Here is a 22,206-nt window from a genome sequence, read left to right as displayed (position 1 = left end):
GCAATGTGCTGACACCCAGTGTCCCACTGGGAACACAATAATGAAAACATTATTAAGGGTTTAATTCTAGCTGCGCTGAGCAACATGAAGCGTTAAAAAAAAAAAAAAAGGGGTCATAGGCAGGTAGATATCTGATGCTAGATTAGCTGTAGGCAGTCTCGTAAGACAGCCACCACAGGGCAGTAAGGACGATGTTGTGTTTGTTGAATCTGAGTCTGTCCCAGGCACCTGGGTTCAGGCCTTAAAGAGCAGGCATTTCAGTGAGTGTCCTGTGGGCAGTACGTGGACTTATCTGGGAAGGTGGGTCAATGCACTCTGAAGTTTGCACAGGAAGTCAAATTTTACATTAGAAGCACTGCCAATCCATGAGCACCAACAAGAAAAAGCTGAAAGCACTTAGTATATGGGGAAAGCTCTGTTACCCTGCACAGTTTTCACCTCTCTCCGAGAAAATGGAACCAAAGATGATGAAAGGAAAATAAATGCTTGACAGCTAAATCCATGGAGAGACCACGAGGCTGCACCTTCCCGGATCTCACTGAGATTCACCCCTCCCTACAGTACTCCTTTGAACATGCTTCTCAGAAAAATACTAAAATAAGTGGTGGTCAGTAGAACGTGTAAAGGTAGTCCCGGACTGCCTTCAGGCTTAAAAAAATAATCTGTGGTTTTCCAGACTTTTCAACTATGAATCTTCTCCTGAAGTCACGCCATTTCTTACAGAAATGACCCATCACACTCTCTGTTAGGTACCGCACTCACTGCCAGTCCCCCAGGCCCAAAGCAATGGAGACCTGAGCTCAGATTTGCAACGGCGTATGCCTCTGCCAAGCTAGCCTGGGACCAGCCTCTGAACATCACCAGCTGCACCCTTGCATAAATATTTCCCTTTTTATTTTATGAAAGGAATTGAGCCTACCTTCTGAGACATGATAGATCTGATCCCCCATTAGATGAATTTATGTAACAAAAGTACATCAAGCATTACTAAACACAAAGAGGCAGACATCAAAAAGCTGAAAAGACAGAAGTACTACTCTGTTCCTAAACTGTTTATACCTTATTCACTCAAGTACTGGCCCTGCCTGAGACAGAGATGAATACAAAATGAACCCTGACTTGACTCAATGTGCCTGTTCTTGTCTTCCAGGTCAAGGGAATTAAAATCTGGGTCTCCTGTATCCCAGGGGAAGGTCACACCACGAGGCTCCTGGACACATGCCTCCCCCGCCCTAAAAAAAAAGGAGAAAATCTGTTGCACGACAGTAGTGAAAAAAATGTTTGTTAAATGTAAGTCATGTACAAAGTAACTGAAGACCTTGCAAGCAAAGAAACATCCTTCAGAAACATGAAGGGTAGCAAAATCGTCATAACTTAAATGGGAAACAGGTTAAGGTAATAGAAGCACCAAAGTGCAGCTGAAACCTTCTTTAGGAACGTTATATTTCTATATTACAAGCAATACAACACCCCTAGGAAGAATGCACAGGCACCATGGGCCACATCCAATTTTGGGTTAGTCATCTAAAGCAAACAAGAGCTACAGCAAATGCTCCTGCTGTACATTTTAAAAAGTTCTCAGAAGCACTAAATGTTACAAACCCTCCACCTTTGATCAGAGGATTCCTTCACTCCGTGGCATCTCATTGTGCCCACTGTCACATCACATCATATCACCGGCAACGCACGTGAAAAGAAAAGCTTGTTTGCCATTAACACTGCAACCTAACAAATCCCATCCTTAAACAGGTACACTTGCTTCCTCAAAGGCGACACTTGCTGTGAGCTAACAGCTATGCTTTCCTTTGCTAACGAATTTCCCAGATACTTGAAGCTGGAGTAGATACAATGAAAGCTGAAAATGCAAACAAGAATGTATTTCTGTTTTTCATACCTGCCTTTTATAGTACTCCCATTACCGAACTGTTCCAACAGGTATAATCAGTTCCTTGGGCAGAATTAATTAAGATTATATTAAGGTTTGTGCTGGCCCTTACATCATCATTTCCTGGACTTCAGGGTTTGAATTTTATTCAGCATTCTGACAAGGCAAGGGCACTAATGGAGTTTACTAGGGAGGGACAAACACCATGCTCAATTTTCTGCATTTTAAGAGCTCCTACCACTATGTTTCTGAAATCCACGATGTAAAAAAGGATGCCTGAAACATTAAATGTGTTGTCAGCAACCTGAATTTTGTTCCCATCCCTGTTTGACTCCCAGTGTCACGTAAGGACACAGCTCCTGACTTCCGATCCTCTCCTCCTAGCTGGCGTGAGACTGGCACACCATGGGGAGAGGCAGCCGGCATCACGCCGTGCTGCAGCACCTGGCTCTCAGCTACGGTTATACCGAGAGAGGGCAGCCAGAACTGCAGGAGGTAAGTCATCTTCCCCACAAATACTCTGGTCTCCTGCTCTCAAACCACCAATCAACATAAGTGATAAGCAAAGTTTATGCCTTTGGGTCATGGTAAGTTCCCCCATCAAATCTGCTGCCTTTTATAAATTTTGGTAACACCTATCTATGAGGTGATTGAAACAACACAAAGTGGAAAATTCTCCAAAGACAGAGTGAAAGGCCTTGCAACACAATTAAAAGACAACCATAATTTTAACATGCTGTAAAGCAAGAGTTACAGAACCGGAAATAATAAATTTTCAAATACAACTAGACTTTTTTGCAAAACATAGTTGCAAGACATGCAGACACATGAAAAGCTATGGCCATGGTCAGCCACACGTGCATTTTGGACGACTGTCATCACTCAGTGAAGACAGCAAGAATACAGCATTGATATCAAAGGCTTTCAAAACCATCCAAACCACACGTGCAACTATTTTAAGCACAGGAAAAGACAGACATTAAAGAAAAAAGAAAACTACCAGGAAAATGGTAACAGAAAAAAGGCTATCAAGGGCCAAACATTTGTTTTAACCAGCAAACAACAGAAGAACAAAGTTCATGTACAATCCAGTCATACACTTTCCCAAACGTGCATGTTTTTCTAATACATTAATCAATATGACATCAGCTTAATTAACTCTTATTAAATTAAGTAACAGCCATGCTATGCTGACATGTGGCAAAACCAGGTTTTTCAAATACACACTGCTGGGGAATGCAAGCTCAAGAATTTGTTAGAGGTGACATATGACATTATCTGTGGATGGTGTTTATCATGCAAATGGAACTTGTTTTGCCAGGTGGGCATGAAAATTTGATGACCTTGCTTGCAAGTGACAAAAGCTCAGGTGTGACTAGTTCAGGATTTTGTAACTTTGCCTGGCAAATGCTACCAGGACCATCCACCGCAGCAGCAGCAGCTCTCAAATACACGCTGGACCTTCAGTGAGCAACAAAGCTGGAATCCGTTGTCCAATTCTTCCCTGTTCTCCTACTGCACCTTCACAACACTCACAATACAGTCCCTGTCCCATCACTTCACCTGCACTTTGGACCTCATAGTCTCACTTCATCTTCCTTACACTTCTTCAGCATCCCAAGGGGCACAGGAGATCCCAGTATTACACAGAATCACAGAGAATGGTAGGGTTGGAAGGGACCTCTGGAGATCATCTAGTCCAACCCCCCTGCCAGAGCAGGGTCTCCTAGAGCAGGTTGCACAGGAATGCGTCCAGGTGGGTTTTGCATCTCTTCAGAGAGAGACTCCACCACCTCTCTGGGCAGACTGTTCCAGTGCTCTGCCACCCTCAAAGTAAAGAAGTTCCTCCTCGTGTTTAGGTGGAACTTCTTGTGTTCAAGTTTGTGCCCGTTACCTCTTGTCCTGTTGCCAGACACCACTGAAAAGAGCCTGGCCCCATCCTCCTGACACCCACTACCTATTGGTAGTGGATTCTTGCAGCAAGTGACTGCGACTCAGGCAACAGATAGAGAGTTACACAGGTAATATCTGTAACCTGATCTCCTCCTCTTGCTGATGCATGCAACCTGTGTCCCCCTGCCCCCAAAGGAAAAAAAAAAAAGTGCAGCTCTTACACACAAAGTGCTACTGAACACATGCAGTAGATGTGATGGTTTTAGTCAACTACAGTGTTACAGTAAGTTAAAACAAAGCAAGGGAGAGTTGCGATTCTTGAATTTGTAGCATCAGAGTAAGAACTAAACTACCTGTTCCTTTATCTGTACAACAAAATCCCTGATTTGAGATTAAACAGAAGCCCTTTATTTCAGGTTGGCACAGTGCACCAGATAAATCAAGTAATATCTTCTAGGCAGCATTCTACATCTCTGGCTTTGCGGAAAAAAGAAAAAAAAAAGGTCACCTTGAATCTTTGATTGGAGGCAAAAGCATTGCCATAGGCATCTAGAGTTCAGTACAACTATAGGATCTGAATGTGGGATCTCCCATACTGTCCCTTCATGGCACATGAAAATCCAGGTCCATCTGTGCCTGACAAGATGCAAGTGTGCAAAAGGGTCTTCAGCCAACAGCAGGATAAAGCTCTTCCCATCTTCCCACAACGACAAAAGGGCTGAGCAAACCTATGAGCAGTGTCTGCAGCACATGCTGGGAGCACCTGTCCTGCCCAAAACCCCAAGTCCTGGTGGTCTCCTCTGATACCTCCAGCCCCTTCACTGCAAATGTGGCCAGCCAGTTCTGGAGCTTCAGTTCCTTGGTGTAGGCAGGGGCACCAGGATCTTGCCCTGGCAAGTGGGAGCCCTGCAAGCTGGACTGTAAGGAGCAATTAATTGGGACTCCAGGTGCTGTTAGCCTGAAGCTTGGGAAAGGACCACCCCACAAGTAGTCAAGCACTGTTGCAACTGCACACTGTCTTGAACAGTTCATGTAGCACACACTGCTGTTTGGAAACCTCCAGGCTAGCTGCCTCCTCCCCGTTTGCTTTAACATGGCAGGTGGCCTTGCAAGTTTTAACATGGTACCTAGCACTCAATCCACCTCTGATATCTGCCTTCCAAATCTTATAGTCAGAAAGATACACCAGGAATCATGTACCTTTCCCATTTAATACATCTAAAACCTATCCCTCCCACCACGCACAGGCAGGTGTTAACGCACACGTAAGAAAATACAGAACTTCCTTAGCATTAAGATAAAAATTCTTGAGGCCTCATATAAGAATGCTCGTTGGCAATTTGCTGCCATCCCTACCTTCTCCAGAATCTTTTTCACAACAAAAGTAATTTCTGAGTATAGCCTTGAATACAAGGCCTAAATACAAACCACTGCCTTGACATCTTCACAAAGCCACAGAAAGCCCAAAACTAAAAGTACTGACTAAAGTTAAGGCTACAGTTCACGCCTGCAGAGACCTCACCTGGAAACCTAAATACTGATAGTTTAACCACATGACAACATTGTGTTCTAATAGTGACAACTTGTCTTGTATAAGTATTTAGTCTCTCAAAACATTCTTAGGACCATAAATCTTACTGGAAATGCTAGGAATACTTTCATCAGTATTTAATTCCTGAGTGTACAGGCTTTTATTTTTAAAGAAAAACAGTTCTAACCTTGTTCAATATTACAACACAAAAACCTTCCATGGTTTTTACAGAAACTCATCTTAGAACAACTGCATTAACCAGTCATTTTTACAATAAAAAATGAATTTTGAAGCAGCAAGGTACTGTGGGAAGGATGTTCTGCAGAAGAAATATGCAGTGCTACACTAAAATAATTTAGCTAGTCAGCAATGCTGCTGATGAGCAGTTTCTAGTCCTTACTTCAATTTTCATGACAGATGCTGTTAGAATTAGACCCTCAAGAATAAGACAGTCTCCTCCAAAAAGCAAGTTGGGACTAATTAATCTGTTCCTGCCTATCCAGTGCAGTGTCTTGTCAGTCTCTTTATCACTACACCATCAAATAATTACCCAGGTACTCTGTAAAGGGATTATCTAGACAAAACAGCTAAAGATTTTTCTGAAATTCAGCTATCTTTTAAAAAAAAAAAACCACCTAATCCTCCAAAAATATTAACAAGTGGATTCATCCTGAGAATAGTCAGTCATAATTTCACTTACCTTTCAATCACGCTTGATTAATTGGATAGGCTTTGAAGGATCAAAAAGCCTCGATTATACATTTAATAAATAACTCCTTGCTAATTATATTTAGCAGATTTTCAAACTATAACAATGCAGTGAATATCGGCCAGCCACGACTGCTCTGTGCTTTCCCAGCACAGCTTGCTAGTATTAATTCCCCCTGCTCCTCTCCCGCATCTTCTCTCTCATGGAGAGCTTCTCATGTTTCTGCCCCATGCAGAGAAAGAATAAGATCACTAGACATTACAGAAATTGCTGCTTCAGAGCTCTGGCAACATGAAATGAGATTTCCAAAGTGAAAATACCGTAAAACTGATAAAACTAAGGATTTGTCCTACATGCTTTTGGTGATAGTCCATGCAGACTGGCATCATAAACACAACCCCCTAAATTTTGCTCTTTCTGAGAATCCTTTAGTCACAAATATTCACTTGACAGATGCCTAAATGGTAACCACTAAAGAATGTAAAAATGAAGACAAAATGGTTTAAGAGAGTTTGGGGAAACCATGTCCCTTGTGCGTATCTTGTATACAATTGCACAAAGCAGCTCTGCAATCCCAAATTTCAGCGGGATAAGAGAAGACTGTGCACATTACTGTTAACAATCTCTCCTGTTTATGAGCTTTAATCTAACCTTTACTACAGGAATGCAACGGAAAAAAGTAGGTCCAGCTGCTATTTTATAATAACCCACCAGAAAGTCAGTCATTTCAAATCCTTTCAGTGATTAAAACAAGACAAGACACTTTCTTTACTTGAGGTTTAAATAAATTAAAATGATACCCAAATGAACCAAAATAAAAAAATCCTATCTAGCCTCCCAAGTACAGAGTGTTCTAGCCACGCTCTAAAACTCGATGTCAAAGGAGTAGGCTTGATGCCAGCCTAAGAAATCTCACCAACACGAGAGCTCTCTTTTCTCACAGCTCTTTTCAGATTGCCTTACAGATTATATGGAATTTTATTTATAGTTACTGAATTATTTTGCAACACTCAGTGCCTCCATTTTCCCCCCCACTCACAACAAAAGCTAACAATCAAGGTTTACATAAAGTAGCCTAGGGGAAAATATCTCAAGTCTCCCTAGCATGTAGCCTTTACCACCTTATTTTCTGCCCTCCAGTCAGATTTTCCAATGCATTTTATGGAGCCTTAAGAATCAGGGTCAAAATCCAATCCAAAAATAGACCCTAATTACAGATGCATTTTCTTGAGCAAGAGTTAACATTCTCCTGGGTTGGATGGGAAAGCCCAGGCCACTTCCCAGAGGGGAGCAGGTGAACCTAAACAGTGAGAGATGCACTCTTCAAAGGAAACCTTCAAATAACCATTTATAACGTGACTCTATCATGCTTTGTCACATCACACAGAGTCAAACGAAATGCAGAAAAAAGAATGACAGAGTCATATTTTCATGTAAAGGCACAAAACATTTGGTTGATGCTCAAATCCTGAAAAGTGGAGTCCTGGATCATAAAAAGGGAAGATGTGGTAAGAAGAGAAGAGTTTGAGGTAACAAAAAACTCAAGCAGAGATGGAAAACAGGGACATCAGTGCAGAAGCTGCTCAATAGACATAAGGGTTTTTAGGAGAAATATGGTCTCCCAAGAATAAACAGGAGCTTAAGGTGTGGATAACTCCACTGCTTATTGCCCAAACATTTGGATATTCGATGAAAGATAAGCCTCCAAAAGGAAGAGAGTCAACCGAAAGAGGCTGCAAGATTACCAATTTCAAAGGGAGCCACCCCAGGGAAGAAGCATAAAAATAATATTGTTACTACAAAACGATCCCATGGATAACAGCAGTTAAATTATAACATGCAGATACAGAAATCTGCATGCCCCAAAAAACAGCATCTCATCAATACCAAAGCCTGCACTGAGAAAAATCTTAAAAAGGCCTATCAGCAGCAAAACAGGAGTAAAGTGGCTGAGCACTCTGTGACCCAGCAAGACCCAGACTAAAACTGGTCCAGACATGATTGCATAAGAACAACCAGAAAAGTGAAAAAAAGGTTTATTTCTCAAGCACTTCCCTGATCAAAGGAGAGTGGCTAAAAGAAGTGGCCAAGACAGACTGTTAATTTGAGAGAGGGATTATGGAAAGAAAGAAACACAGGGCAAGAAGCTGTTGCTAACACCCTGCAAGGGGATTGGTGCAGCCTCAAACAAAACAAGGGCCCTCCAAAAGTCTCCTGCAAGTGACACTTGCTGTCATACTGGCTGCCATCCGCACAGACGGCTCTTCCAATCTCATTTCTGGACCAGAATCTCCCACAAGTCGGCTACAGATGGAGGTTCGCCCAGCAGAGCTGGATTAGGGTTTTAAAATCTAATGCTTTACCTCCGGCTTGACACTTTCTCGCTTGTGGCTTCACTGAAGCTGGAGAGAGAAAAGTATGCTATAAAAAGCTACATTTCTTCTAAAAGGGATAAATGAAGCTGAATATTGGAAGTTACCAGAAGACTTCTTCTGTAGCAGGAATGAAAAATTGAATTAGATGACAGATCACAGGGCAAGAAATAGGGGCCCAAAAAAGCATGACTGATTAAAACTCCACAAGCGGTATTAAAGGAAGATGAGCCTTTTTGGTTTTTTTCGTTCATTCTTCAATAAACTGTCAGGAAAGAAAATTATTTGGTCAAACCACAAAGCAAATCTGCCCCGTTTCCCAGGCTGATACTTCTTGAGGTCCACACTCGATGCTTACAGGGGGTTCCCACAGCCCGGGGTACTATTCCCCCCCACCCCATGGCGGGCTGGGGGTCCCAGGAGGTGGGCAGCATTGTGCAGGAGGGCTGCAGAGATGGGAAGAGGGCTGGGCAGGGCTCGTGCAGTCCCCCCCCACAGCTGTCACACAAGGCTGCGAGTGCTGCACACACGCATCATGCAGCCCCTTTGCAAGCTGCCACGCGACATGAAAGCTGTGTGAGCAACACACCGTTCCCTCATCCCCACTCTGGTGCCTGATCGCTCGAGTAAGTTGAAGACACCCAAAAACCAGCCAAAAATGTAAACGAAAAGGCCGTTCCCAAGTGGGAGAGACATAGACTTTTTACAATTATACAGTTAGCAATAAAGACTCCCCAGTCCATGGGTGCTACCCCATTATCTGTTTGATAATACGCCCTGTGCACACAGGGGGAAGGAGCAGCATGGCTTTACAAAGGCTTATGAATGCACACAAGGCTCCTACCACAATTTAAGAGCACACAGAACCAAGAGAATAAAGCAGCTAGTTACACCGCGGAGCTGTTAATTCCCCTGAAGTGTGTACTATAAACTCTGAAAATGGCATGAGTCACCAGAGCCATAACATGGGACTGAAGACCCATCATTCAAAATGTAGTGCCTGGATCCTCCTTTGTCCCTGCAGTTGTACGACAGCAATCCGCGGGGTACCACTCCATTTCTCCTCCCCTGCTAATGACCAATGTCTTACTAACACTCTGTCTCTCTTCTAATTCCCCGCAATGACTTTCTATCTATTACCCTGGTGTCAATGGGTCCCAGGCACAGGCACACTGCAACCTCTGTTACCCTACAATTATTTCCAGAGTAGTTTTCATCTTGACATAGCGCTCAGGTCTTACTCATGAAGCAGGTTTTAGCTATTCTGTACAGGCTGCCAAAGTCTCAATACACAAGCAAGTGAACGCCAAAATAATGCTCACATAAAAATTACTCATGCTGGAAGTCTAAAATGTTACATGAGTCTTTCTTTCCAAAAAAGGAACTACAGCTATTTGGATTTCATTCAAGCAAGCATTTTCAACAACAGATACAGCTTTTAGACTAAAGCAAAAATTTCCATTAGAAAAGATCCAATGATATTTTACCAAATTCTTCGATGAAAAAAGACCACTTGGAGGTAAAGTTGTTCAATAATTGAAATTTTTTGTCAAATCTGAATGGCAGTATTCATCTAGAAATCAAAAAAGTACAATGGAGCTTGTTTTCAAATTGAAAATACTGTATTTTTTAAATTATGTGCACACATTCGTGCAGTGTACAACCCCATGTTTATAACATCAGTTTCCCACACCTGTATTTCCATCATAGATGTTTATCAAGACCAAAGAAAACAGAACAAGCCTCCTGGACCAAATTCAAGAGTCTCTTAAAGCAGGAACATTTCAGTCATACTCTTTGCTCATCTCTGCTGCTCATACAGAAAGGGGAGGGGGAGCATCAGAGCTTGGCATCTAAAATGTCAAAAAGGCAAAGATCACCTCACTTGCCTGAACTCAGCTGACTGGAAAGGAACAGCATTTCTTGACATCAGCCCTAAGAGATGCAAGGTTCGAGCTGCTCTAAGACTTTATGATGGATTTGATATATCATATTTCTGCAACCCGCAGCATTAAAGGATTTAAAATACGTCGTAACATCACAGTAACTAACAAGCTTTTGCAAGACCTAGGGTAACAAGACACACTTTGAAATTCATCTGTCTCTGCATGCACTGCTACTGATGCTGCATTTGCACATCCTACACAACAATTTCTGACTAAAGCAAAGAGAGAACATACACTTATCTGAAATCACTGGTGATTAAGTTATAATGAAATGCTGCCATTTTGTCAGTATACCAGGTTAATAATGTCAAACAAAAAATGCTGAGGGGTGTGGGCTTCTTTTTTAAATCATCACAGTAGCTGGGACCTAAGTTTTAAGTTTTCCAGATATGATACATGATTTCAGAGCTTTTTTTTTTTTTTTCTTTTGGCGGGGGGAGGGATGTAACACAATGACATATCTCAAAAAAGGCATAAATGAGATAGACAATTTAACATTACAATTCTACATTAAAACAGTAATTTAGCTTCTTCACCTCTACTTTTTAATACAGCACATTAGTTATATTGACAGGGAACCAGTTAAGTATAATTTTTCCTGTTTTCTTTTTATTTACAATCTTTCTCTCACACACACACCTGCACTAATTGATATTACTGTTTTTTCCTCAGTCTGCGTATTTTCTTTGCGTTTATGAGGGCATCAGCACACAGACCTGAAAGATAACACCTAGTAACAGACTATGAATACAGTAGAAGTTCTTACACATAAACAGTTTAAGCATAATAGGACTTTATTTAATATAAGAACTTATAATTTGATTTATTCTTACTGTGACTGCTGAGTAGTAATTAATTTCTTATTAACTCCAGAATCCAGGAAGAAGTAGGAAGCTGAAGCCACCAAGACTCAAACAAGGTTCAGGCTGGAGTCATTCCACACAATTTGGGTAAGTTTGTAAGGAACAGGGACACAGAGGTCGAGCCTGCAAGGCTCCAAGTCTTCACTAAGACACTGGGTTGCTTTAGATTAGAGGGGAAAAAAGAAACAGGGGGTGAAGGGGGAGACTGGAAGTTGCAATTGTGAAGGCAACGTTTACAATGAAAGTAGGTTGAGACCTACACAGCAACACCTGCTTACACTTGCAAAAACCCAGGGAAATTCTTCTCAGACTTCACATCAACCAACTTGTGGAGCTATCTGCTTATATACGTGTATTTTAAAAAGATTATTTTGGTAGGGAAGATCAGCAGTGGAGCGTCAAACTCATACCTGCAGGCAGTTTATCTAAACCGGGAATTAATCACTTCACAGATGCAAGCATAATGGACAATTCCAGTGCATTTGTACTCTTCCTAAACTGTTTCTCCTTGAACCCTGAATGCTTCCCTGCAGTGTACCACCAGCCCAGTGTCTCAGTGAGAACCAGCATGGGTCCAGCTCTGCATTCCCTAAAATCTGCCTCACCTAAGCTTCCCATTACCTGGGCTATCTCTGTTTATTATTACTGTGAAGCACAGAATCAGCTGCAGTCAGGATTGTTCAACAGAAAGGAAGTAAGATTGAATGGTAGAAGCGGTCTAAAATGTAGACACATGCTGATAACAAAAACCTCATTCACCCAGGATAAGGACAAGATGGTTTGGCCTCCCAAAGGAAAAAAAAAAAAAAAAGCAACTTGGAATTAAGTAAATTCTTAAAAAAAATACAATCTCAGAAAGAAAACGTCAACTCAAATTCATGGTTTGTTGCCATTATTTACACTACCAATTAAATCAAACAGTGGTAAATTTGAATTGTAGACTACGTAAAAAATTCTCTGCCTGGAATATTGTAAATACATTAAATTCAAACCCAAATGAAAACTGGTAATAAAGAAAAAAACAATATGAGTCCATAAATACAAGCCCAAAAACACAAGCCCTCAAGTCCATTTCTAGCAGTGCTGCGATTACTTAACCAGATGTCAAGTGTGCCATGTCAAAAATAAGAGCAGCCTTCTTAAAGGCAGGCAGCGTGAAACTTTTAAAACCATAATCCATCTCCCTGAAAATTCATCAGAAAATTGTACTAACAAACCTCCCAGGGCTCTAAAAATGTGAAGTGATGCATGACCGCAACAGAATTCTAAAATTGCCAAATGATATGAAGGAGGTTTTACATATATATACACACGTGTATATATTTATGTATATATACTATACACACATGTGTATATATATGTATATATATACATATATATTGTATATATATGTGTGTATATATATACACACACACACACATATACACATACATATATATAGTAGAGAGGAAAATTTTATATAGTTAAAATAAAGTTATCTGTGGCATATAGCAAGCACCTGAAGCTGTGAGAACCCACTCTCAGATTCGGCTACTGATTCTTTTCCTGATGATGTGCAGCAACGTTACGGAGTCACATCTAATGACAAGTGTTTTGTCAGCCTGGACTTTGCAAGATCTCATGAATATGGGAGTCCCATCCTGTTACATTCATATCATGCTCTGCCCAGTGAAAAGAGCTACTATGTACTGAGGCACCCTTATTTCAAACAGCAGCATCTTGTGCACCTAAAAGCTCCTCCTGATAAAACTAAAAGCCAAAATCCTTGCATACAGCAAAATATTTCCAGAGATGTTCGTGTCTTGTGCTCTGACATTCTGAAACCTATTTTTGGAAAAGCTTACTGTAGAAAAATAACGTCTTTACAGTTTCTCCCCCCCTCTTTTTTAAAGGGGCAACAACTAAAAAGCTGGTCATAGCAGGCCTACATCTATGTAGTGGTTATATTACTTACTGCTCCCTTCATTTTGTATAAATTACATTTAATGCACTAAACGCATGCTTGTAAAAGTAAACAAACACAAGTCATCACAAGAACACACACACCAAAAGCTATTCAATAATAGTGCATTTCATTTTATCTCTTATTAGGCATTTTTTGGAACATGCCTAACGCCTTAAAACATAAAACTAAACATGCCTATATATTTCACAAAAATAAAGAAAATAGCCAATTAAAACACAGTGAGGCCAGTTTGATAAATGCAGTATTGTTAGCACAAGCTTCATCCCATGTTAAATGCTTGATTCTGCCATTCCTACAGATACAGGTCAGGAGTCTGTAAAAAGCACCATCGATTTAAAGAGGTGCTTGCTTTCTAAGCAAAGCAGGATACTGCTCGGCACTAACAAGAATAATGAAACTGTCCCTTTGTGATTTCACTGTGCAACATCAACTCCAACTGAAGAAATTATAGTTGATTCATTTATTTTCTAAAAATGAAAAGGAAAATACTGATGCCTCTACCCATGAGCCCGTTTTGAGGTCAATGGTAAGAGAAATAGGTAGCTTTCCATCGTTGCATTCTCATCCTCTACCTGGAGACACCATCTATTAAATTGGATTCACAAGGCAGCAACATATCTCTATTTTGACTGCAGTAGCATTAGACAGGAAAGGGTAAGAGACTATATTTTCCAGAAGCACTCAAGTACAATGGAAGCCCATTCGCTAAGTGATATAGGACCAAATTTTCAAAGTTGTAGATGTGCTAAAAGACCTACACAGACACTGCCCCAGAGAGATTTCTCAAAGGCACCAATGTGAAATAGGAGACAAGACAGCTCATAGTTCAAAGTTAGTTATTCTGGCTATCAGCTGGTAGCACTCTGCACCTACGGTGCTCAGAGATTACTGTGATCTACTAATTGCACTAATAGATTCATTACCAAACTGTCTCTGCCTCATATCTAACTGTTAGCTTATTGCCCAACAACCCACTACAATTCCTGTCCAAATTCCTTAACCAACCCTGACAAATCAGTTCTCCTTAACTTCACGCACTGTGCAAGTACAAGATACACTTCAAGTTTCTACATATAGGGAACTCAGAACAGGTACTTCATTGCAATTATTTGTAAAATTGCATCACCAAATCCAACATCAGTTATTTGTGCACTTCACTGAAGTGTCATGCGGAACCAAAACATACACTGACATTTGGCAGCAGAACCCACGAGCCATCTTCATGGGCTACGGCACACTGAAAAAGTCTAGGTTTCTTCAAACTGTACTAAAAAGCTCAGCTGTCCAAACAAGTTTCATACCTGCATGGTTTTACATTACTGTTTTACAGAAACAATTGAGATAAATAATTACAGTGTCAGAGCCTTATCTTCCCAATTTTCATATCAGAAAAAAACTGAAAAGATTTTAATTACCTTGCACTTGTCTGGACAATGATTTTTTTTTTTTTTTTTTTCCAATCGTGTTTATGATCTTTATAAGGATGTTGCTGTTATGGAGAGTCATACTGCAACAATCCATAAAGCAGCTAAGACTGAAGAAGATGTTTTGAGAAGACCTCTTCCTCCAGATCAAAGGTGGAGTGACCCAAGATGCTTTCACTTTTCATCACTTCCTTTGTGTCAGCAATAAACGTGCCAGAGTTCATGCAAGCCCTCCCTAATCCAATTTTAAATGAGATGGCTTAAAACAGAGTAAGAGACAATTAGCCACAAGAACTGCCACTGGAAGAATACATCAATAATATCATAAATCACCCCAGCTATTTTAAAATTGGATTTGTCCACACCCCTACTTTAGTAGAGATGTGTATCATACTGCCAGGGGACATTTCAGAGAAGGGACATAAGCCATTTTGGTTTAAGTGAATCCCTTCCACAATATCAGTATAGTTAACATAATGCAAACTGGCAGAGATAAAAATAAGAAAATATTTCAGGCCAATACCATGCAGTTTGGTAGTTTACACGGTAACTGTGAAAAATAAAATAGATTTGAAAATTTAGAATTAAAAGCAGCTAAAAGTCACTCATTTTGTTCTTAATAAAATAAAATAAAATAAAATGTCTAAACAGTTTATTCAAGGAAGAAAACAAACCGCTCCGATTTCTGTTCTCAGTTTCCTCTTTTGGCATCTAGTGACTCAGGAAAGAATACCTGTTCAGCTAATATCTACTGATAGTCCTCCAAAAACCCCGGATTTTCTCCCTTAGTATTACAATTGTCCAATTCAGGAGCAATAGAAGCACAGAGTATGTTTCTCTTTCTTGTTGTTGTTATTAATTAAGTCCTATTTCCTGCTCCTGAATTGCTATGATTTAGTTGCACTGGATGGGTGTGTTAGAAAGTAATGGAAGAGGGATCAACAGCTGTAGTTATTATGAAAATTATGGCAGCACATCAGAGGAATTGCAGCTGCTCAATTCATGCAAATAAGAGCTACTTGACAATGACTATAATTACACAGTATGTCAAACAACATAGCTGCAGTAAAAGTAGAGAGTACATATTTTAGAAAGCCAAAAGATTTCCATTTCATTATGTTCACATTCCCTAAACTCCTCTTTAGGTATAACAGGACTCACTTTCTGTCACTGGACTCACAGATACAGAAAGGTCTACTAAGTCTCCCAGGTGCATTCTCCTGTCAGCGCTGCTGCTGTCAAACCCGGTACCTCTCTGCATGTTTACTGGGCATTTATAATACAGCCTGTACTCGGAAGCCATAGCCAGAGCTGAGGTTGCAGTTCACCGGCTGCCGTGTAGACACGAAGAAAGATCTGGCCGCATCTAGTCTCAAAGCAAAGGAAGATTGCTTCTAAGCATCTCAGCCAATGCAGATACCATCTCCTCTATCAAGGCTGTTCCTGATAACTAGAACAGCAGTGTAATGCTCTAGTTTACTTTGCTTAGTAGTACTTTTGAATGTAAGTACTTTCAGCTTCTTCTGGACAATTCCTTTCCTACTGCAAGAGCTGAGGCCCTCTTAAAGGGAGCATTTCCTTCTCTTAGACAGAAATTGCACTAAAAGCTCCTCATTTTCAGAGAGGCTGTGCACAGTGCTTATCCTGTTACATCTGTAGGCTGTTTGCACATTAGCAACTGTTTAAATAAAGTGACATTTTATTATTTTAGTTTCTCCCAGTTCCTGTTCTGCATTCAACCTCTTTAATTAAAGCCGTCTGTTTTTTACTAGTGGTTTCATGCTTGCAAATCCCTGCACCTGTATGGAAAAAAAACAGGGACAGAACCTCATTTGCCTTCCTCTGCATCTCAAACTCTTGTTTCAGAAACTGTACAGCACAAAGTTCTGTTACAAATAATAAACCCAGAACACAAAGTACTAGACTAATGGAGAGTTTTACTTATTTATGTTTACTTATAGAATCATAGAATCTTCATGGTTGGAAAGGACCTTTGAGATCATCGAGTCCAACCATACACACATATGACAGCCACACAGAGAGACATAAGAGGATATACAATTTAGTGGTCCTCCTACCTCTCACTTGGGGGTGAGAAGCTGAACCCACTTGGTCTATGACACAGTCAGTTGCTAAGCTCCTCACTGCTCTTGTTTGACACAGTGATCCAAACTGTGTAACATGACAGTAAATAATCTTTCCTCTGTACTATCAGGAAACCCAAACTTCCCCCCCCCCCCGCCCCATGAAATCTGCTGACAGCCCAGTTCCAAGTGCCTTGGAATTCAGGTAAAAGTGGTACCCTCAGGCTTCCCACACTTCATAGGTGCCGTCATTAAATCACTGACCCAACATGGCAGCTACTCAAATTGTGGATCTTACCTGAAATCACATGCTGTGGTAAGCTCTGCTCCCCCTCCAACAGCTTTTCCTTGGACTAGTGCAACACTGATCAAAGGCAATCTACACAAGAGAGTTTTGTAACAAAAATTCATGCTTTTAGTCTTCTAGAAATTACAAAAGGATTCAAGCAAACCATCTCTACAGTAAAAGATCAGAAAAATATACTGTTCCAACTCATTCAAATAACTACACCTTTGCAGATAAGTAGCACAATACCAATTCCACTAATGTTAAAATGAAACAGCAAGACAGATATCAAATGGAATCAAAGTAAAGAACATGGCCTATGTTATAAAAATACATCCTACAGATTATACCTAGAAAGACTATCTGCAAGAAGGAGTAACAGCACTGCGACACAAGACCCTACACTAAGCCAGTACACTACAGAAAGCAGCAGAAAGGGACACGAAGAACTGCATGGTTGGGTTATTTAAGAACAATGAGATCCAGCATAATACCTTCAGCAGCTTTTTCAGAGTGCTACCGTATCAGTCATCAACAGAACTTCTTTTTGGAGGACAAAAGCATCCTTTGAGGATAGCAACAATCTGTTACCTTTGATGGTGTTGTATTTAATGATGCTTAAGGTATTTAATCTTGTTCAAGGTAATTCAAAGGACAGAGGGAAGGAAGAGTGTGTAGGGAGAACCTCTTTCCCCACTGCCATTGTGAGATGAATACTAATGAACAGTGACTGACTTAGGATAAATCAAGTTCCCTAAGAAATGCAGCTAACTGGTTAGTCCCAGACTTTGCATGCTGATACAGCTGTTTTGTCTTTTACTACAAAGACACATTTAACTCATTGAGCAGTTTTGAAACCACATTCAGAAGTGAGCTTCCCAATCATGACCACATGTTTGGTTTTACTTCTACTTTAACAGAAGCACCAACAATTTCTTTTGGCCTAAATTCACTTATGGCAGAACACTTCATACAATACATGGCCTAAGTGAACCCACTAGAAGGAGGTAACCTCATTTTTCCTGTGGTTTATGGGGAATCAGAAGATATGGGTCCAAGTCCTTTACATCCACGCTCTGATCTATTTGAGGTGCCTCCTCCAGGATCACAGCTGGTCTCAGCTCCCTCTGGGGGAGAATCATCCCACCTACAATAGATGTCCCCAGACAGCAGTTCAGCGCTCCCCTTGAACCACAGCTTCAACATACTCTAAGTCAAGACACCTGAGGTGAGGGCTTAACCTTCATACATCTTCCTCGTCTTTGCTTGCCCCATCGATTTTGATTATACGGAGACCAACTTAAACGAATGATTCCGATCCTGAGGATTCCTTACAGTACTACTAAGTCTCCAATCTCCTGGGCAGTTTTAAAGAATACTGTTAACTCATAACACTTTCTCATATAGATTATTTGAAAACAAAGAATATTTATCTTCAAAGAGCTCTGAGCAGAAAGAGACAGACACTACCGCACATGGATTTAATAGAAATGTGATTTCTGAAGGGAAGCTAAATATAAAGGAAAGGAAAAAATGTTTTTCAGAAGTACCAGATGGTAGAACTGAATACATTCCTCTTATGAAGTGGGAAGATTAAATAAATATATTAAATAAATGTTACCCGTGTAGGCTGCATAAGCTGGCCCTGCTTGTTTTTTAAGAGCTACCGATTTCCAATGAGTTACAGAAGTCAGCTTCAAAAACTTTGAAGTCCTAGATTTCCTTAACTCTAGCTTAACTTAACACTATATAAGCCTATAGGTTTGGGTTTTTTTCTGTTCCAATCTCTGGAAAGTCTAATAGTTGCAAAATGTCAAGACCTAATTTAAATCCATAAATACCCACACTATTAACACGTGTGAGTACAAGCTCTGGGATTCAAAATTACATACTCAAAACTATGTATTTAACTTTAAACATTTTGTTAAAGAGTTAGCCAAAACATATTCCAATCCTTATAATTATTTCATAAAGAAGGGTAAATAAAACATATTACCTCATAAGTCTGGTTAAGGTGTTTTGCATAAACATGCACATATTCATCCCATCCTACAACGAATAGGAAATTAAAAAATGTTAAGTAATCCTAATGTGAAGCAATTAAACACACAGATGGAGTAGACAGGAGTATTCATTATATTTACTCTAGCTGGGTTTTTTCTCTTTGGTTAATCTTGCCCAAATTCCAGCCCAACCCCACTACGCACAAATAGAAACCCTGGTATAAATTAGGTTAAAAAAAAAATATCAGAACTCAACCAATTTATATGAATTTCAGTTATAATTAAGCCACTGTTAGAGTAATTGCCAAACTGAATTTCTATGATGTGAAATTTTACATCCTTCCCTCTTAATTTCCTCTTCTCACTCCCAGTTAAACGCCCATAAAGCTGAAGTTTTAAAAGTTTGTACAGGACCGTAGACCACTGCATACTTTTTACTGTTCCAAACCCATAAAGTTTTAGACAGATACAATTTACTAACTTCATTATTTATTGTTTGGGCCAAAAGCACTTCAGACAAAAAAAAAAAAAAAACAAACAAAAAACCAAACAACCCTGAAAGAAGATTCTTCTTATTTCTCTCCTCCTTCATATTTTACATCAGCTTGCAAACAATAGTGAATAGAGAACAATTGTTCCCTTCTCTTCCAGAACAAGAACGAAGGGGCTACAAATTCAGTTACTGCTAGGTCTTACGACTTGTAGTTAAACTGTGGAACACTTTGCAGCAGGACACAGCAACCTCCACGTGAATTCAAGAACAACTAGATAAACTCTCAACAGAAAAATCAACAAAAAATTATTAAATACAAGGTAACACATCTAGTTCTAGCAATTTTAGTCACAAATTGCTGGGGACTAAGAGAATATTTTGAAGCAAAATCATTATCTATCTGCCTTCCCTGTTCTTATATTCTTTCTCAGATATCTGGTGTTAATCAGAAACTCAAAAAATTACTGGGCTAAATGACCCAGTATGACCATGTTCATATACATACTGAACTGCGTACACTGAACTACACATGTGCCATTTAATCCAGATAAAAAAAAAAAAAACACGAAAAAAACCCCCAAACAAATGGTAGGAAGAAAAAGAACAAGCAAACGTCTCTTTATTGGCATTTAGTAATTTCTAAAACACAGTTTTACAGGCGTTGGCAAGTTAAAGAATCTGCCTTAATTAAAAGCTTCTGACTCATACCTCAGGGAAAGAGAAGATATGCAGTAATTCTTCAGTACATCTTGGAATAAGACCTTGACATCAACTTCAGCTGATTTATTGCCCTTTTTTGCATGCATTCCCAAGACCTACCCTGCCCTACACCAACCTGCATTATAGTGTTTAGGGACAGATCTCTGGCAGATATAAGCTGCCACGACAATCACTACACAGGAACCAGTGAATTCAGTTTCACCACATTAAAGGCCTGCTTGAAACTTTCAGCACATGCTGATTTACAAAGCGGCTTTTAGTTATCTCTGTAGCTACCTTGTACAGCCATTAAGACCAGTATCAGTATTTCTATGCCAAATTAAAGAACAATCAAATCCTCCATGATAGCTGTCTTAACAGGTAAGTTCAAAACCCACACAAACATACAAGGTACCAGTTCTCAGACATGGACTTGCACAATTCCCGTACTACATTCATCGGGATGAAGCTGCAATAAAGCTCTTCAGAGAAAGTAATTTTTCACTTCATCACAACAGCCCTTGCATTCAAATTGGCTGTCTCAATTCATACCAAGATCCAAAGTGGTAATTAAAGATTAATGCCAGAACAGACCAGCTTGATAAACACAGTTATGGCTGAGCAGACAAAAAGAAAGGTCTTCATATTCTCAGGTGGTGGAGAGATTACTTGCGTATCACATGGAAAAAATGCCTGCACAGAAAACACTCTGAACAAAAATTACAATTACTTGAGTCCTGGCCAACATACCCTTCAAACCTTCCTGATAAGAAAAATAAGGCTACTAGTCAGAGTATTTTACCTGAATAAAGAGAGGTGTTCACTGTAGTCTAGTGGTATAATCACATTTTCAGCTCTAATACTGTCCTTGGAGTAAGAAGAAATCTAACAAGCAGAAAGTGAGGTAAAATACAGCATGCACTGCATATGGAAGAAAAGGATTAATAGTTTGCAGTAGGGCTAGGGGAGGCAGGGAAGAAGACAGTCAACTTTGCAAAGCAGAAAACTGTACCACTGGCTCTTTTTGCCGCAAGAGCTCAAAGTCTGCTTTCACTACAGATAGAACAGTGTTTCCAGACCATCTCCAACTGCTCAAAAGTCCTCCCTCTGCAGTTTACTGCTTGGGAACCTCTGTCCTAGGGCTACTAGACAGGGACCAAGGAAAGTGGAAATTCTCCTTTGTGCCTCCTTCCTCTCAGCTGCCCTTTCAAGAGCCGCTCCTGCTTTTAAGCTAGCCAGCTCTTCAAGACTTGCTCCAGGATGAGGTTATCGCTCTTGGGAGCCAGGATTACAATGAAAGAAAGAAAAAAAACATTTTATTTTTTTTAATTCCATTATTAATTTACTTTCCGTGATTTGTTCACATAATGTTAGCACTCACCGAAGATGACCAGGCAGGGGACCTGGGTTTATATCAGGGTTAGGAACAACTGAAAATGGGAGGATGAGGATGAAGAGGAAGAGGAGGAGGAAGAGGAGGAGCCACTAGGGGGCATGAAAATCCTTCAGCATTCTTGTCCATTATTCTGCCTTTCCTGCACCACAGGGAAAGGCAAACTGGATCATAGATTATAAGAAATACAATCTTCCCCCAACCAACCAGCTGAATAAAATAAAAGTGTTTTCTGTAATTACTAAAAGCTATGAGGTAAAGCAGCCTTGCAAAAAAAAAATAAAGGCAAAACATACCAGTTCAGGCACAAAGCTGTTCACTTTTTTTTTTTTGCCTTAGGGATGCCTGTGGACAGAAAACTTAACCTGAAGTTCTTTTAACCTGAAACCAGACAAAACTTTCTCATCTGCAGCAAGTTAGAGAGCAGAGTTCTGCAAGACCAAAGCGCAGCAAATGCTATTCCTTATTCTATTAAAGTTTTATTTAATAAAGACTATTAAATCCCACAAAACAGATGGGTTAAGAGTTGGCTATTATAAAGAAACTTTCAGTTCAGGATAAATATTTTGAAGTCTCCCAAGGAAATAGAAAGCAACCATGTTTAACTTCTCTTGGAGCATTTCTGGAGACTCTTTCAGTACTAGCATGAGATCTAGATT

General features: G+C 40.1%; 1 protein-coding gene across 11 annotated transcripts in view; it reads right to left on the bottom strand.

Moving 5' to 3' along the window:
• Positions 1 to 22,206, bottom strand: part of ECHDC1 (ethylmalonyl-CoA decarboxylase 1) — a 44,304-nt gene that overhangs the window by 7,583 nt on the left and 14,515 nt on the right. For all 11 annotated transcript variants that reach the window (XM_063329659.1, XM_063329658.1, XM_063329666.1 and 8 more), the window contains 2 exons: positions 18,956 to 19,008; positions 16,972 to 17,052 (listed from right to left, as the gene is read on the bottom strand). In XM_063329659.1, the coding sequence (XP_063185729.1) occupies positions 16,972 to 17,052; positions 18,956 to 19,008 (134 nt within the window). The remainder of the gene's footprint in view (positions 1 to 16,971; positions 17,053 to 18,955; positions 19,009 to 22,206) is intronic.

This window comes from Chroicocephalus ridibundus, chromosome 3 (assembly GCF_963924245.1).
Source record: "Chroicocephalus ridibundus chromosome 3, bChrRid1.1, whole genome shotgun sequence".
Taxonomy (NCBI): Eukaryota; Metazoa; Chordata; class Aves; order Charadriiformes; family Laridae; genus Chroicocephalus; species Chroicocephalus ridibundus.
Note: the sequence above shows the minus strand (reverse complement) of the source record. Positions and strands in the feature narration are given on the sequence as shown.